The 19,832-nt window shown below is 32.5% G+C and overlaps 1 protein-coding gene across 4 annotated transcripts in view; it reads left to right on the top strand.

Annotated features, from left to right (window-relative positions):
- LOC116426591 (adenosine receptor A1) overlaps positions 1 to 19,832 on the top strand; it is a 65,569-nt gene that overhangs the window by 18,215 nt on the left and 27,522 nt on the right. For 2 of the 4 annotated variants that reach the window (XR_004234944.2, XM_031975734.2), the window contains exons 2-3: positions 17,317 to 17,351; positions 17,641 to 17,773. Coding sequence is in view for 2 of the 4 variants with exons in the window: in XM_031975734.2 (XP_031831594.1) it covers positions 17,706 to 17,773 (68 nt within the window). In the remaining 2 variants the exon portion in view is untranslated. Of the gene's footprint in view, positions 1 to 17,316; positions 17,352 to 17,394; positions 17,774 to 19,832 lie in introns of those variants that run through there. The other 2 variants (XM_076369795.1, XM_031975735.2) reach the window with 2 other exon arrangements.

Here is a 19,832-nt window from a genome sequence, read left to right as displayed (position 1 = left end):
GTCGCACCGCACAGCGTTCAGCGTCGGTCTACTACAGTTCGCGGGGGTGGGCGTCGATATTCAAACGTCGAAACGTCGCAACGCGATTAAGACTTAATCTGCATAGCGGGTCCAATCACGGCTCGGAATATTATTAAACCCCGCTCAAACAAACCGAACGCGAATCAACGTTTGCGTGCCAATCACGTTCGAACGCGTTGAATACCTTCATCCGCGCCGCACGATCGTGCCCCGACTAAACTGTCAGTGTAAATCGAACCTAATTTCTTCGAGGTTCAAGCGTCCCGATGGCCGGGACCGTTTAATACATTTGTGCTACTCGTCGCACAGCCGATTCATCGGAATTCCGATCTGATTGTCGGACAGCGGGCATTTACGCAAATTTGCATTTTATCGTTTTTATCGAACGGTCTGTGGGTAAAACGAATGCGCGGATTCGCGTTTTTTTTCTTCCCTTTTTCCTTTCTTTACATTGTCACTATAATTACTGAACGAAGTGGTTAACACCACTTTTTGAAGTTTCTGGAAATCTTTGCTTTCAACACTAGCTTTACGGACGTTTATTATGCAGTTTGTTCTATTGTGCTTAGAAACGATGATGTTCATTCATTTAGATCTCGAAAATCGGAGATTGAAAAATGAATGATTAAGTATACTCGTGTAATTGCGTCAATCGAAATCGACTTAATCATTAGCCAAATAACGTTTATAAAATTTGTCTAATTGACGTTTCATTGAAATTGAGCAATATATATCTTAGATAAAATGAACTTATTAGGTTAGTGAATTCTTTCATATTTTAACACTTTCACGCCGGTGTACCACCGGTGGTACGCGGCTAATTTATGAGACTAAAATAAACTTAACCTCAATGAGCAATTGTACTTTAATATTATTTTTGCAAACATTGTTATTATTATGATCCATGATTAAATATATATGTAGAAACATGCCACGACACGTAAATGTGTTGAATACTTTCGTGGTCCAGTGTATATAATTCGTAGAATTTGATTCTGAACTTAGTTTTCTGCAATCTATTATATTAAGTATGATGAAGTCTGTGCTTCGTTATCGACCTGTCTGTGTAGATATTCTTATTTTAAGCATATCAGTGGGTCTAATATTTCCCAACGCGTCGTACCATTGGACGATTCATTAGTTGCAAAGTTTTTAAAAGCTTTTAAAAGGCCATATGATCATATGTATTCTCGGAGATTACTGTTTTAAGATACAGAGAAAGGTTGGACAAGATGAGGTCACAGGGCAAGATGAGAAGACAATCGTTTAGTTCGTGTTCTCATGCAACCATGTTACTAAAAACAAAAAAAGCAAGTTATTTATTCAGTAGATGGCACATTGCTATTAGCTGGAGTCATTTTATTTCATTTCTGCGGGTTTGCCTGATATAATTCTCATTCTCATATCTGTGACGTTATAATTTCACGTGTTTTAAATATTAACCCTTTGCACTTGTATGACATTTTGGAGATGACAATATAAGTTTGTTATAGAACGTTAGAAATTGTTTGAAAAAGTAGCACACTTTAAAAGATTATGAAAATTAAATCTCATTATAATAATAATAAATAAAATGAATATAAAACGGTGAATTCTACCGCTGTAAATTACTCTAATTCATTTTTCGAAAAATAAATACAAATTTACACCCATCATTGAAAATCAATCGAATGCAAGGGGTTAACAAATCAGTAACAGTTTTCAATGGTATTATCACTTTATTATTTATTATTTATTATTAGACGATTTATTTCTAAGGTTTAGAAATGTGGCCAAATAACTTTGTAGTGTTGGTCATTGCACCAAATACATCAAGCTCGTGAGTGCAAACTTCCAATTTCTCCACGTTAATATGATTGAAACTTGAATCATCCTTACCATAGCAATATAAACACTATCACTAATATACAGAGTATCTCACTTTAATCGAAACTCTTACATATCGTTCTTATTTTTTATTTTGTGGAAAACCTCTCAAGACAAGTTACACTATTTTAAACGAGATATTGATAGCGTCGAAAAAATTCTTTTTGAACGTAATTTTTACGAGATTTTAATGTCATCAGTAACTTGTATATTAATTACACCTTCTCCGATTTCAAGAATTTTTAAATATGTTTCAGAAATCGGCATTTCAATCAACTTATTCGTGTTATACAGAAAAATGCCAGGTTCTTTTAATTTCTAAGATATCCGTATAAAATGTTTTTATGATTCAGTTTGGAAGAATTTTTAACGAGTATGAAATTATCCAAAAATGTGGACACTTTCAATGCATTACTTTTTTCTTATCATTTTAAAACTATTCCATCACTAGCACTTTAATCACTGTCGACATCACTATTGTCAGAACTTATCTTCTTAATAATACCTCTCATTAATACATCTTAATAATTCTTAACCCTTATCACTACAATCAGCAATCTCACTGTCAAGCACAGATGCACCAGACACAATTACAACAATAAAATATGTCTGAATTTCCTGTTTTTCGATATTATTTTATGCTTATCCAACATTCATAATTGAATTTTCTTTTTGAAATTAACCAAATTTATTTGGAGCAACTGGTAGTCATTCTATGGTATTCTTGAAGTGATAATAATACGTCTTTGTTCCGTCTGTTTAATTGTGTCCTCGTTATTTTTAATAACAATCTTGAACTTTCGTCGAATACTTAACATCGTCTCAAGTAGCACGAATAACCAATAACCCCAACGCTGGCCCATCGTGCGGTCCAGTAACAATCCGAACGGGGTCTCAGAATACATGTACACACGTTTCGGTGATAATGACGAAGTAAATCAAGCGTTTATATGCGTTAATAATGCAAATGGGTTAACGGTCGGGAATCAGTTAGATCGTGCGCATCAATTACTGGATATCATGTATCCACGTGAAGATAGAGGGGAGCCGATAAGTCATCACTAAACAGTGGATCTTTACGCAGAACAGAAATTTCGGAAAATGATTTAAAGGAATGCGATTTAATTAAAAATTAATTCCTCTCTTAACCTCTCGACTGACATACAAAGAAATGTTAGAAATTGTCATTCGCGATTGAAAAGAGGCCGGAAAAATAAAAGAAATGTTTTCTATGGAGAATCTAAATTTTCTTTATGTCGTATGTTTATAATAGAAATAATGTAGTACATATTCTGTGTAGATAAATAAAAGAATGTAGTATTTCCTTGTGTTCTCTAGGGAAATATCAATTATTATTTACTTTGGTCTGTATAAAATCATTTTGAGGAGAAACATTTCTGGATAGTATAAAATCAACATTGCGACAGTTATCTTCATGAAAGAAAGAAATTTTGAAGAAAGAAAAATGTAAAAGGAATATTTCGCATTAAGAAAACGTTATCAAAAATAATGTTAAGTATTTGAACGATTAAGGGGATTGAAACGACAGCAAAATGATATGAAAACCGCACGAAGATATTCGGTTTCCCAATATTTACACGTTCTTTTATACGTCTCTCGATATTCTCCGCTCCGCTACTTAGATGTTCAAATATCACATTTAAGCATCACCACGTTAACATGAAATCGTGGTGTTCCTGACGCGTTTGCTAACGTACTCAGCAAATCGTAACTGCCGTAAGATAATCTACAATGATCTCCAGTTTTCGCTGATTTCACAAAATATGCGAGAACGTACAAATTCAATTAGTTCGTTTTTTTCGACTCATATTAGAGTCGGGTAGACCAATAATGAATACTATATATGTACTAAATGTTATGTACTAAACAATGGATAGTGTGTAAATAGTAAATAGTAAATAATGTTTTTTTATTTCAAATCATAAGTGTAATTTTGAAAGCAGAATATTCTATTTGTTGAGAAAATGTTTAAAATAGTATATTATTTTCAAAATATTTAGAATAATGAGCCTTTTACGTGAAATATTTTATTTACCTTAATTTCTGCTGTTTGTAACGATCAAAGATTACTTCTGGAAATATTAATCTACACTCAATGTCCTTATTGACATAAATGATATAAATAATTTTCAAAATTAAACATAGTGTAATATTATTAGTTATTCATTAACAAGCCCTTTGTTCACCATGATGGAGTTCCGTCTACATCAAAGCAGCCATTACTAAACAAGAAACATCGATTTACTTGGTCAATATTATGGCTTTCTGGATTTGAATGATATCTCCTTTCTTAGTCTATTTTTATCACTAAGAAGTATTTGAAGCAGTATTTTCTGAAAAATGAGAATCTTATACTTTCTTTTGATTGTTAAGATAAAAATATTACACTTGCAAAAATCTTATTCTCTATTTAAGATCGTATTATGTTCAACTTGTAGAGTAACCATTATTTAAAGTAGTATTGGAAATGTATTTTTCCAAAGTGTTACACGATATTTAGAAAAAGAGTCCGATACTTGAAGCGCTTCTAGTAGACTGAGAGAAGTAGAAAATATCTAATCGACACAGGTTTCAAAGTCAATCCTATTAATGAAATCTCAGCTTTTATCGTTCATTAGCGTTCTATTTTATACGTAACATACTTTGCTTTACTATATTTTCATTACAGACAGAGTTACCTCAAATCTAACCATATAGCGTTAAAGAGCATCCTCTTATCTATGCTCATGTGTAATTTTAAGTACATAAACCTATTACAACCCTTTCAAAACTACCCTTTTGTGAACCTTGATTTTATCCCGTTTCTTCATATTAAGTACGTTTATACATACCTGGGTCATGCGGGGTCACGATGAATTTCATGTGACAGCGTTTGTTAGACTCTACTGAAGATATCTGCATAAACTATATATTTGATGTATTTGACTTCATGTATGAAAATTCGGTAAAGGTCAGAGGGCAGACGAAGAAAGGCACTCTAGTCTTTTAGGTTGAGGATTGATAATAATCCATATGCTCACTACATATTTACCATATTTAAGCCCCTAATAATACAAAATTCGCCCAGGACGGCCTAACATATCAAAATCAATAAGAATTTTATCTTTCGTAAATAATCACTCTTTAATTATTAAATTCTGAGGCTATGTTTACATAACAATTTTTACTTAAAATCACATTTTGAATCAACTGGTGAAGTTTCATTTCCTAAAACATAAACTTAGTTCTGGTTTTTACGATTTCCAGCCACTTTGCATCGGTCCAGTCAATATATCTTCTTTCCGCTGACACGCTGCTTCCTATCATTGACCATCTTGGCTTTGCCTCTCGATTCTTATTAGCTCTTCTCCTTAAAGTCATCGCATGCCCAGCTTAGCCGGGGCCTCGAGCACGGTTGATGGAGCACGTGGCGTAAAATTTGCCGGCTTCGGAAAGCGGCTGACGCGGAGAAGCCGCCGGTGGTTGCCCAGCGAACCTTCCAATCGATACAGCTTCCGTTCACGTGCTACGCCCGCCCACCCGCCGACCGTCAGCCGAGTCAGGGTGTGGTGGTGCCGGACTACCTGTTAGACGCTCCGGATCCAATACGGTCGCACGGTACACGTTTGCCGGACAACATTTACGCGAAGGGTATGTTTCTGCATCGATGGGAAACCGCGTAAATTGAATCTGGTAGTATAAAGACAGCACTCCGCGGCCGTTCGACAATAAAGGGAGCGAGGCAGTGCTACTGCGAGGAAGTACGCGTATCGCGTCCATACGCGACGCGTGATTGTAATTCAGTAAGACCGAACACGATTAACGCATTCACTTCTATGAGAATTTTCATCGTTTCGCACAGGGTGTTCCATTTTCACCTGTAAACGCAATTATTTTTCGAAATACTTGTTCTTTGGAAATGCCTGAAATGTAATATTTTCTATTTTGAGGAGTTTTTGATGTATATAGGTTAACACGGTCGTTGTGACGAGAATTTTTACCTTTTCGTACCGGACCTCCCATTTTGACTTGTAAACGTAGCTATTTTTCGAAATACTTGTTCTTTGGAAATGCCTGAAATGTAATATTTTCTGTTTTGAGGAGTTTTCGATGTATATAGGTTAACCCTTTGTCCTACAATATCCTGTTAAACTAGTGGTGAAGATTTCGAATAGAATTTGACAAACAAGTATTATTGAATTTGTTTGAATGCAAATTACATATTATTCCTGTGTTATCAATGATTATACCATGGAACATATGTTGACATGGAATAAGGCTGGAATTTTCTCTGGTTTCCAATGAATTATTAATAACAAAGTAGTTAGATCGATCACAGTTGAGAAAGGAATCGTAGGGCCAGAGGTTAACACGTTTATTTTGATGAGAATTTTTACCTTCTCGTACAGGGTGTCTCATTTTTATCTGTAAACGTAATTATTTTTGGAAATATTCGTTATTCGAGAAATGTCTGAAATGTAATTTTTTCTGTTTCGACGAGTTTTCGATATAGATAGGTTAACACGGTCGTTTTGATGAAAATTGTTACCTTCAATTACAGGGTGTCTCATTTTGACGCCAGGTTTACGGAACATCTTAATTTTACGTATATTCTGTTTTATAAACATTATTTGGTAAATGTTTATCTTGATTCTTAGTGATATATTACCCGAGTATGGATTCTAACCGTCCATATTTAAATCTCCGATTTCCAAGACCCGAATGAAAGAACATCAATCTCCTTAGGAACAATAGAATAAATTGTACAATAAATACCCGTTAACCTAAAGTTAATCTGCAAATGAAATTATACAAACAAAGTTTTTTCTTCGAGGCAAACAACATTTGTTTTCAAATTATATTATATTACGTGTACAAAGGACACATTCTTGGTACAACCAGCAAACAATCGAGAACTCTTCTTTTTATTTTTTATAAATAAACGTTAAAACTTTTGCGTCGACTTAATATTTTATGTCAATACATGACATACCGATGCACTGTACACAGTTTAAAATCAAACATTACACACCTCTCGAGTGTTATGGGTTAAAGTAAAACAAAAGTTGATATTCTTATAATTATGATAATAATTATTTTAATTTTCATATCAATTACGAAGGGTAGTTTGTCCAATTCCACAAATACTGCAACGTGTAATTTCAAAAACTATTTTTATTATCGAGACTTTTTACCATGTTTTTTTTATAGATATATACTATAAGATCTACTATGTTTAAATTAAAATGTTCTAATTACTTTTCTGAAGAACCTTACGCCACCATCAAGCTAAAGGAATTAGTTGATTGAAATTATAGGGAAACCTTCTCGAAAATTACCTACTCAACTTTCTTCCTCGAAGACATTAGCGCAGCGTAACTGTGCTTCATACATTCATAACACAGAACGTAATACCTATAACGATGTTACAGAATTTTTAAACTGCCCTTAATCGCAGTAACCATAAGTTGAAGTAAGACCTTCACCCGTAACAATCAATTATACTTCATTTATGTGCTACTTTCGTTCAATTTGATTTTCCGCGGCAGCGAGACATTTTATCATAATAGTGTAGGTCGTAGTATACTGAAGATTTTGTACTTAACATTATCATACCATGGGTTTCTAATGCCATAAATCCTTTTAGTATCGATGACAGTATCGAGTGTTACGCTATTATACTTTTCACTTAAAAAAACACTGTATTTACATCCTGACTTGTATAACTTTCACGGAGCGCTGTTTATTTTCCTAATAGGTGAACCTTACTTACATTTTAAGGCGTTGTTGACTGGCAATTTTACGCAGCTATCCCACGGGACTGATGTTTATTCCCTAATTGAATATGAAAGTAAAACAGTCTAAATAAACTTTGATGTACTTTATTTATACATAACGAATTGAAATGAAACTTTGGATATATCTTTTATATAATTTGGAATATTTTGCTTTTGCAATATTCTATATTGCCCTGCGTTTCAAAAACTGAATTGGCTGGTGCGAGTGCAAACATGATTTAACTCGTGACCGGTCAACATTGCGTTGAACATTCGAATACAATAAAAGAAGGTTTAGCGATAATGCAATACTTTGGATTCTATCGTATAATGCAAATAGGTTGACCGTTGACCGCCCAGAGTCACAAAACCGCGACATTGGTCATGGTAATGTCAAAACCCATATTCATGAAAGTCAACAAGGTCATGTAGGTAAATCAACTGTAATGGAATTTGCTTTTTATGATGATTTTAAGACAAGAATAACCGATTCATGAGATTAAACTGAAGTATTTTCCTTACTCAACTCAATTCGTTATAATAACGAACAACGAACGTTAATAACGAACGTTATAACAAACAATGACATCTGCGCAATTTATATTGATCATAAATCATACATTTAATGCTATATTAATACAACATTTATGTATGTATGTTATATTTCTTACAATCAACTGTTCAAAAAAAGGACGATTGATAATCTTTGGTCTCCAAATATGCTTATCGTAAATGATAACCGTAATTAAAATTGTATTACATCTTAATAACTCATTAGTATCCGACATACACATTTTCAAAGCGATTCACGTACAAAATCAAAAGTATTCAAATTATTGCAAAATCACTTTATCTAATTTAATTCAAGATAAAGTTTTATTTTAACACATTGATGACCAAGGACGTCTCTAAACGTCTTCGACATGCGGCGCAATTAAAATAAGCTATATAAATACCATTATACAGCCTGCCATACAGAAATATTGAAATAGATTATTAAAATATCTGACAAATTTTCAAATAAATATATCGTAAACCAAAGAAATCGCGGATATTTATTCACACACGAGTCTTCCAATAATATCGAACTAATATTGATAACATTTGTTCAGGGACAAATTCAGTGATCATTAAAATATTAATCGTTTTTAATTTTAATAGTGTTAACGACCCAGCTGTGTCCTGTTGGTTAGTTAAGTTTCAAATGCATACTGGGGTTGTTAAGGTTTATAGTAGGTTTATAATATTTTGAACTAATTTTATACGAAGTGTTTTGGGACCGATTGAGTGTGATAATAATAACTGATTGATAATATTATCCGCGATTATAATAACCGGGCCCAAGGGTGCAACAAATTTCACTGCGACTATCGTGGGTAAATCGTTGCAAGTTGACGCCAATATAAATACCATTTCGTGGAAGCTTTTGATACAGGTGGCTTTCGTGGGAGACTATTGTGTTTGATCGAAAGTTATCTAGTAGACAAACATCACGCGATCAGTGTTTGAGGAAGCTTTATCAACAGTAATGAATAAACGCTGTAGTTGATGTATAGATCAGTGTCTATAAATCCTAGCGTCGAGTATTGTTATTTATCATATTTAGTAACGGAATTAAATCCTGTTTCTTCTGTCATTTATTGTAGAGTTTCTTCCTGCAGGAAATTTAATAATGATTCTAACAACAACCTTTATAAAGGATCCATACGAAATAAATTACAGTTCACGTTAAATTGTATGTAAACCTTTCCTTCTCTCAAATGCGATAAAAAGTTGGACACCACTTTCGAAATAAATAATTAAATGAAATCCTTGTTTCTTGTGTCATTTATTGTAGAGTTTCTTCCTGCGGAAGATTTTATTGTTATAATGAAAAAGCTTCATGCAGGATGCATATGAAATAAATTACAGGTAAATAAATAATATGCTCGGATATGATGAGATATGATTAAACTCATTTATATTTCTAAATGTCATATTATGAGTTTCTCTTCCTAATTTAATTTCAACGTATACTTGAGATTAACTGTTGAGTTTGATTATTTTGTAATATACTACAGTAATTATTTTAATTATTAAGTGTCATATTTAATTAATTACATTTTAGTATTAACGCTTAACAGTTCAATATGCTTTTGTACCATAATGGACATCGCTCTTTCAAAACTTGTTCAGATAAAAAAATGCTCTTTTAAATCATTTTTGTAGAAATATATTAGAAATTAGAAATAAATTGGGCAAAGCGAATTTCCATTGAAATAAACACTTTTGATTCTATGTGTTTCATTTAAAATTATGTTTGTCGGACACAGTTGGGTTGTTAAAAGTTAATAATTATTAGAATATTTTGTACGCTGTTTCTTTGATAGAATCCATGATCTCTGAATTACTTTTAGAACTTCATCAACTTTCTTTTAATAATCTAACAGTTGTCAAATATAGAACAATGGTTTGTCGGAGTTAAAAAGATTAGAAGAATTTATATTCTTAACGTCAATTCAAAATTTAATTAAAATTCAATGCAATTACTATTTTTAGTATTTCAATAACGTTATTACATACTCTATTAATATAATCTTAAATTTCATTTCCTGCTGCATGTTTCAAAATTTTCTCATGTTTAATATTTTATATGCCGCATTGATTTTACTATATATGGATTATGGAAGTGTGTTAAGCGATCGTCGCACGAAAAACTGTCCAATCCTTTATAGAACGAGCCCAGCATGAATTTTGATAGCAAATCTCATATAAAGTGGATGATTTTATGGGCAGCGGGTTTCATGAGTACGGGCATACTTTTAAGGAAATGAAACATGCTGATACGTAAATTAATGGCTGGTCAGATATTTCTTTATAATACTAATGGACATAGCACAGTAATGTTCGGCCTGTTACGTTTGAATTTATGGATTTTAACGCAAGTCGTAGAACACTGTAATATTCCTATTTTCAGAACAAATATGTCACTGGGAATCATCCTATTAGTTGAATTTGCAATTTCGCTAATGTTATCTCTGACTCGCTAGGTATTATCTGTGACTCATCCAATTCATTCTGATAAATCTAGCACTTTTAAATTGATTCAACCGATTTAATCATACTGCTTTAATTATCTCGAATTTTCTTTACTGTGTATATCTTTTTCATGTATCGTCTTTCCCTTTAATTTATTTCTATTCTTTATTTTTGTATTACCTGCAAACCCTACAATATAATGTATTTATCGTATAATATAAATTTTTGTTACACGTACAGTTACAAAAGTATCTACCGATCCACTTGTGTAACATATTTCACACATTTAAAGTATATTAAAGTTGAAATTATCAGATCAAAGTCATATTTATTAAAAACTTCGCGTTACGCATTTACTTTAACACTAGAGCTACCGCATGCACTTTCGAATTTCAACTTTCTTGTTTTGTAATTATTGACACCTTGAAATATTGAACGTCTAAAATGATTTGAAATATAAATAGTATTAAATGCTCGGCAGTGCTAGTATTAAATAAAAAACATTCAATTAAGAAATTAATTGCAATTTAATAAAAAGGATTACTTAACACATTCACGTCGGCATGTACCACCGGCAGTACACAGCGAATTTACGATATTAAAATAAACCAACGTTAATAAGTAAATTACTTCTCGAATTATTTATCTACATTATAATCATTAATATTTAATTTAATTTGCAATTATAAATATCAATTATTTACTTACATTTACCCACAATTAGTAACTAAAGTCAGAAAACTGGAGACACAACAAAAGAATACACTTCAACATTATTTTCGCAAACATTGTTATTATCACGATCTATAATTAACCCTTTGCAGTCAAGAAATTTATCACGGGAAATACTCAATATTTTCGAATGAGATACAGATGACATTTTCTGAAATTTATTTGTCGAGAAATTACACATACATTCAGGGTTAGAACTATTTTCTTTCAATATTTCACATATCGATGCATTATACAAAATTTAATGTTAACACCGCGACCAGTTAAGTGACTGATCTTTAGCACAACTTATATTTTTTAATATAGAATGAAGATAATAGCCAATTTGACAGTATACGAATATAGTTTCATTTATTTAGAGGTATATAATTTACATTTTATTCGTTTACACCACATTTTTTACAAATAGGTTTGTCGATTGTACATTTCTTACACACGTACTTTTTACATTTTAGACAGATCTTGTTAGTCTTATTGTTAGTGCAATATCTTATTTGGCATGGTTTCTGTTCGCGTGAACCTGTATTTGTATTTGTGACGGCTGTTGCTTGATTGTTTTTGCCTAACTCTAGTTCTTTTTGATATTCAATGGCAAGTTCTTCTGCCAATTGAAATAAAAATTCCTGCCTCGAAATTTCTTCTCCCGTGGATTCTTTATATAAAATCCATGCATTTATCCCGGCTAAATCTAGGATATTGAAAAATACCTGTAAAGGCCATCTCCGACATTTAGATTTTACAGATTTTACCGAGGCCGATAGGCGAGCGAGAACTGTAAATACTTGGAAGTACCGCAAAGCAGTCCCTGAAAGGCACTTTTTGGCTAAAATCGTGCCACAACTGCATTACCTTTAATTTGTAACGACTTCATAGCTTCGGAATTGAGTCTTTGAGAGAATACTATTATAAAAAGATATAAATCGTTCTACCGGTTAAATGACCGGTCGTGGTAAGTAAGACAGACTACAAATTTTTCCCAGAAAATAAACGATAAAAAAAGGAGTAAATATTCAAAAATGTTTTATACATATATTTTAGGAAAAGTCGTGAAGTATAAAGACGATTCAATTACGTTGTCTATAGGAAATTCTAATCGAAATTTTAAGAACAATCATTTGACTGGTCGCGGTAGGAGTAGTGTTAAATATTACACTTTACAATTTTACTATGAAATCAACTGCGTTAATCGAATGCGTTAATTTGGTGTAATAAATCATACATATGGACCGATATATACTTTCGCGAGTAACTATACGCCTGCGAAGGAATCGTGTACTCATAAATAAGTAAATAAATTGGTCGGATGTAACCCGTGTTAAATGGCAGTATTAAATGAATTTACTACTCGCGATGGGAAATTTATTGCCCGTACGCAATTCATTTGTCGCTGGGTAGGTGAGTTGAGCGACCCTTTGAGACCTAACTCGAAAACCACCGGCCGAGATGAACAAATTTCGATATAAACAGCCTAGCTCCTGTTATTTACGTCCAGCCGGACATATCTAACCGGCGTGACATCGATTTCCATGCGAGTTGTTTCCAGGCGTCGCCGAAACAGCAAAAACAAGCCGGCCGTCGGATCGTATAATACGGACCACTCCATTATTGCGTCCAACGTTTTCTCCGTGAACGAAATACGTTAGAAAAAACGGTTATGATAAGAATTTCGGTTCTTATATTATTATTACTATATGTATACACTGCCAATTAAAATTTGGCACCACTTGGTGTGTAACGTGAAAAATGAAAGATCATATATATATATAATTTTCTTATAAATGTATAAAATAAACTAATAAAATGTATGTACCTGATAAATATATAAAATAAAATATAAATATAAACTGTCCAATCGTATTTAATTATTGATTTGAATTTATTTGTTTAATATTTGAACACACGGCCAAAAAGTTACCGGGTTACATTCGAACGATTTCTAAGTAATTTCTTCGCTGCTTACAGAAAATCGAGTTGCCAGTTATCTGCCAGACGAAAATAATGAAGCAACATCCGTGGTATATTACTCTGAATGGTATTTCATGTCTCGTGTTCCAAATAACTTCCGTCCCAGCGTGAGTCGTGCGCTACCTTATTACTCGAAGCAACGCACCGAAACTTCGTCTAACAACTATTCCTCCGGCTATAGACACTTTCGATGGTAAACGCGCAAAACGCACACGACGTCCAGTGTGTAGTCGCTTCACGCTTCGCGGTCCGTGCAAAATAAATGTTGCGTGGCGATTCCAAAGCCGAACCGTGAATCAATGCACACACGTACCCACTTGAACATCAGGTGCATGAAACGCTTCTTTCGGTATCACGGTATACAAAAAACCAACAGTTTTTCTGAACAAACCATGTCGAGTGTATTTTACAGACAAGGCCGCGTCAAACCGTGAGTGCAAGGGGTGCACCAGGCGGCAACATTAATCAATCAACACATTGCATACCGGATAATTTTCAGAAAACTGAATTGTGCGGATGGTAATTTTCAGTGAGGTGAACTTATATATCACTATACATAGAAAAACTCAGATATAATATTGTTATGTAATATATTTTAAATAGATAATCAATTCGAATGAAATTTTATATTTTTTTCAATGCTGTGGTAATTAGCGAAGTTGCATAGCTAAGTGTCTTTATATAAAAACGAGATTTCTCGTTACCAGCACGCAATGTGTTAACCCAGCGGTTTCCAACCATTACGCTACTACGCCACCCTAAAAAAAATTTTGTTTTCCGCGCCTCCCTATTTTTTAATGGATATAATAATATATACACGTTTTAAGTAATAATAACTTTATTACGAAATAAACATTACTTCACTGAATTTATACTGTTCCGTTACGATATGAGGTTTATTTATTTGTAGATATTATGGTATGAACGTTAATTTTTTATTAAAAATTTTGGCGCCTCCCCTGGTAATAGTCTGCGCCTCCAGGTTGGAAACCGCGGAATTAACCTGCATCGTAAGAAAGTATGAAATAGAAGGCCCTTACCACAAATTTAAAAAAAATTGTATTTAACACTAGATTTATGGAACCTTTCAATTTGACAAATATTGAATTTTTTAAACATTATATTAAACATTACATTACATTATATTAAACTCGAATTCCTGTAATGTGTATAAACAGACATGTAGTTTACTAGAAACGGTAATGTAGAATAAATTTTCGTAACTCTGGTGTTAACTAGAAAAATTAGAAGTCAAAAAAGGTACTAAGTCAAGCCTAATAATATATTGCAATTCCTTTTCGTGTCAAGTTTCTCTTTGAAGGAGTGAAACTTCCCTTCAGAAAAAATGCAAATTTTTCTTTTCCGTGGATTAGCTTCAAAACTCCTTTACATTTATGAAATTGTAAAACAAAATTGTCCAAAGGTTAGAGTTTAAAAAATTTTCTTTTGATACATGAGTGGTCAGATCCGTGGCAGAAGTTCACGGCATTCTGAACGTATTCATCTTGGTCAGAATGCTAATCACTGAGGAACATTGTCAAATATAGAATCAAATGAGAATAACTTATTAAGTCTGAACTGTAAGAGAAATGATCGGTTTATTTCTAATGAAATTTTTTGATCGGACGGTTAACCGCTTGGTCGATTGTCGTGCACATTTTCACGTCTTTCATTAAAATTCCTAACTCGTCCCCTTATCTACTACTACATCACCTATGGCATTTCCTCTGTAGATCTCACAAAATTAATGATGAATATCTGCTGATTTTACATCTTTTTCGTCGGGGAAATGCTTTCAATCCTTCTTTCCTCATCTATTTTGTTGATTCTCGATGCAAACATTGGCTACACGTACATTTTCATTATGTGTATTTTTTTTATTGTAATTTCTCAATTTTGTGTAATTTGTCTTCGTGACTATAACAAAATCTATACACTATGAAGTTAATAAATATCAACCGATGAATACGAATTAACAATGTAATCAATAATCTTCCTAATTCCATTAAAACGAATAGATTTTGTAATTTCGAATTTACAATGACGTTGAATGTTCACGCCTGCGTGTATAAAAGTTCAAGTCGATCAATTATTTAATTTCGTTTAAATTAAATACATCAATTTAACTTGAGTTAAATTCATTTGAAAGTTACATTAATAACTCATGTAGATAATGTTATAAACTGGACTTGTGCTGTTTCGAAATTCGCAACTTTAACATTATATTCGAAGTTGACTTTCTCGATACTCTTCGTTACAAAGTTTGCTCGTCTCGTTGTATGATGAATTTTGTTACTCGCTTTATTGCAACTCGTTTTTCAGTGTCTCGTGACGTGTAATGATGAGATTCGTTGAACGAATCATATCGAGGTTTACTCGACGGAGTGTACTCGGCGGAATCCTGGAAGTTTGGTGAAAGAACTATGAAGAATTGATAGACGGAACCGATGAGAATTGGCGGCAGATGAAAAGCGTTCGGAGAAAGTTCCATATTGCTTCTTAAATCACAGACAGAAATTGGCAAAAAGAGTATCGAATTTATGTGTTTTCTGGCATATGGAATTTCATTGTAACGTCATTGTTCGATTTGTAACTACTCATTGCTCCCATAACGTAATTTTATCATTGAAATATAGGTTAGCTTAAAGCGTGTAACTCCTCCCTCTATATTAGTTTCGTGTGTTTCATCTTTAGGATGAGTAATATCCTGTCCGAGTTTTTAGAATGAACCTACAGACATATTGGTACCTGGAAGGCACAATAAAGCTTTAAAATTGGGAACGTTCGCAGTTTTATCTGTGAAGAATACATTAACAAACAATAATGCACAAGAAACGCGAACCGTCATCAGGAGATAGTGATAATAACATTTATATCACGGTTTGAAAAAAATTCAATTAACAAAATAAAATGCCTTACCCGTGGTAGTTCACGTTTTAACACTGAAACTACCGAGCAGTTACAGTAACTTGTTTTGAATTTTTTATAAAAATTAGAAGGATACGTTTCTTGAAATTAGAATCCTGTGTCCGTATGGATATACAAATTTAATTAAAAATCTTTCGCAAATCGCATTCATAATTCAAATACTTGCAAAATAACAGTTCTGAGATGAGTCAATTTAACCTGTCTGGTAGTTTTAATGGTAAAAAATGTCTTGGTATTGTATTAGTTAAATCTATTGCAAAGAAGAATCGTTATACCTGTCTTCCAGTTTTCTAGTCCACCCTATATAGATTTTAACTGAAAAGAAAAGGGTCGAGATGCTTTGACATAGGAAATGGCTGTAGGTCTGCTAAGTAAACGTAGACTTTGTAGAATGAACTATAGAAAATTGATGAGTGGACGTAAGAGTAATTAGTAGGATGAACCAATGGCCGAAGGGGCTGGAGTGGAGTTAGATGAAAAGGTTTCGAAGGAAGTTCAACTAATTTTGCATTATTTCACTCATCTACTACTAGAATAATAAAATGGTGGATGGATTTTAGAATAATAAAATGGTACTAGGACAACGTAACGAAGTACATTTTTTCTTTCATTATTTTATTTTACTATTTCGCTATTAAAGTTGTAATTTGCCCAATGGAATGTTTGGTAAACTATTTTAACCCCTTGCCTTATAATAACGTGATAGGCTCATGGTGAAGATTTCCAACATGATTTAACAAACGTAAATGTTACTCAATTCGTTTGAATTCAAAGTAAATATTATTCTTCTATAATAAATTATTAAACGCAAACGAAGACATAGAATATGCTAGAATTTACCCTTTTTTCCAATGAATTATTAATAACAAAATAGTCGTACCGATCATAGATAATAAATAAATCATAGGGCAAGGGGTTAATTAATGCTGACGCGAGTATGACTATCCCCAACGGGATGTCATATGTTAAAAGTATATTTCTAAAGGTAACGTTGAGTTTTCTGTTACAGAAACCGGGACGCTGAAATACATGCGGCTCGAAAATGTGAGTTTCAACTCTACCTACTGTACAAGATACTACACTCGTCCATGAAAATGTGTAACCCTTTAGAACCCAGTTGAAAGCTTTTAGGAAAAATACATTTATTTTCGCGATATAGATTAACAAACTTATCGTTTTTACCAAAAATGAATATTTTTATGACAAATGCTAACTATTAAAACAATTCTAACAATTAGACCAATTCTGACTATTAAAACAATAGGTGGCGATTACTAGATCAATTTTATACTAGTAGTTTTAGTTCACTGGCTCGTATTTTACTGAAATATAGGGTTTCAAGGCGATACCAACGGGAGCTACAGCCGTAAAATATGGAAGAAATCGTGAACCGAATGAATGAAAACCCTTCTACCTCAGATGTATGTTATTCGATTTCAATGGAGTGTGACATATAATTCACATATGTATGTACCCTACGCAGTACACATGCAAAAATTTCAAAATATCTACCTACTTAGAGATTCTGTGTTACTTTTCACTGTATTCTATTGTAAATACATTCTATGACCAGTGTATATTTTCTACCTACATACACGTTTCTTCGTTATATCTTTCTGATTTTCTGTTGTCATATACAATTACAATTATTAAGCTGAACAATATTCGTTAGCGCGTTAAATGCTGCGTTGCTGTTGACGAACGATGCAAAATAGAAAAAGCAGTTATTTGTATTATTTGTGTTATTTTTATTATTTGTATTATTTATATCATCTGTGCTATTTGTACTGTTTATATCGTATCATAATGAAAACAGTTCAATATTTAAAAATTAAAGTAATAACGTTATAAAAGAAAAAGAAGTATAATCAATTTCTAACCGAAATAATTGGATCTTTTGAGTTTCGTTTCGCATCGATGATTTATACGGTATGTGCTGTCCAAATGAAAGAATAAGCAAGATTGGCTGGCTGATTAACCTGTCAAGCCGTTGCGTGCATCCTTAAATTTATCGATAGTTGTTCATTAATATTTTTCCAATGCAGTTTCGAAGAATCATGAACATGGACATGTTTCATTATTCTTCTTTTTATGGATGTATTCTACAGTATTCTACCATTGCACACGCACACAGAGTTATCTACTGGCCATTTTTATGATTTACCTGCAAGTACCTCGTCATCGGTTCATAAAACACACAGGACTCTTTTTCTTTGCATTCTCCCGATACATTAATTCCTTTTCTTTTGACATACGTTCTCTATTATTCCTTTCTGCCATTAAATACGCTTTGCATCCTTTCATGTTTAACAATTCCCGTTAATTGCTTCTGTCTCTTTTAACCCATTTACATCCGACAGGAGAATGAAAAATATACCCATATTAGCAACATTTTTTTCATTAAATCTGAATATAATAATATTTAAAGAAGTAATTTATAAAGTATATGAGCGAGTATGATAAGAAAATAAATAATATAAATTATAAAATTGGTTTTATTAATAACCTGGTAATAACAATTTGCTCTACTTTACCATGAAAAATATTTTAATCTGGTGACAATAGTCAAGAGGATTCCACGCGTATATATGCTAATGACGTAAACGGATTAATTCGTTCTTTGCATCTTTTCTCTTCTCCTTAATTTATTATTTTAGTTCTACATCCCATACGATTGTTTTCTCTATTTATTTAAACGTATAAGTTTTCAGATATTATTGGATAATTAGCATTTATTAAATTTAATGTATATGTTTAACTATACAAAATTTATATATACATTATACATATAATTAAATGTATAATAAAGACCCTAAAATTAAATTCACATTTAACCATACTTCTTCATATGCCTTCACACGTGGCTAAATTGAATTTCAAATATATCGGTTAAAAGTACCAGTGAAATACCCAAAGCGGTCAGAATAAAATTTCTTTTATAGTTTCATATTTAACAAATAAAATAAGAAAATTATTGTACAGTATATTGAAATATTATTATGACACGTTTAAACACAACGTGCATTATAGGTTTATATAAAGTTGAAAATTTTGATGCACATGACGAATATCAAGTCGAAGGGGTTAGTCCATTCCAGTTGCTTTGTTAGCAATAATATTGTTTCGAACATTCATTGCATACGATTTTATAGGACAGTAATTATTAATATTATTATTATTGTCATTAGTATTAGTGGACTTCATTAACCGAGGTCTCGTATATCGGAGGTTTCGATTATCCCTTGCACTATGTTTGCTAAATCTCGTATTTCACAATTTTCCTGTATTTTTATAATGTTTTTCGTTTATTATGTCATTCCGTCATTTCTATTATTGAATGAATATAATAATAATAATAGTTCATATATTGTTTATGCTTGCACCGTTTATATTTATAAGGTAAATGTATTTCTGTAATAGAGAGCATCGAAATATGTCGAGAAATAAGTAGATTAATATATCGCTTATCACGTGAGAAAGAGTTCATTAACTCCTTGCCTTATAATAACGTGACAGACTCGTGGT

The sequence above is a fragment of the Nomia melanderi genome, chromosome 8 (assembly GCF_051020985.1).
Source record: "Nomia melanderi isolate GNS246 chromosome 8, iyNomMela1, whole genome shotgun sequence".
NCBI classification, from domain to species: Eukaryota; Metazoa; Arthropoda; class Insecta; order Hymenoptera; family Halictidae; genus Nomia; species Nomia melanderi.
The sequence above is the reverse complement of the archived record's forward strand: the minus strand, read 5'-3'. Positions and strand labels throughout refer to the sequence as shown.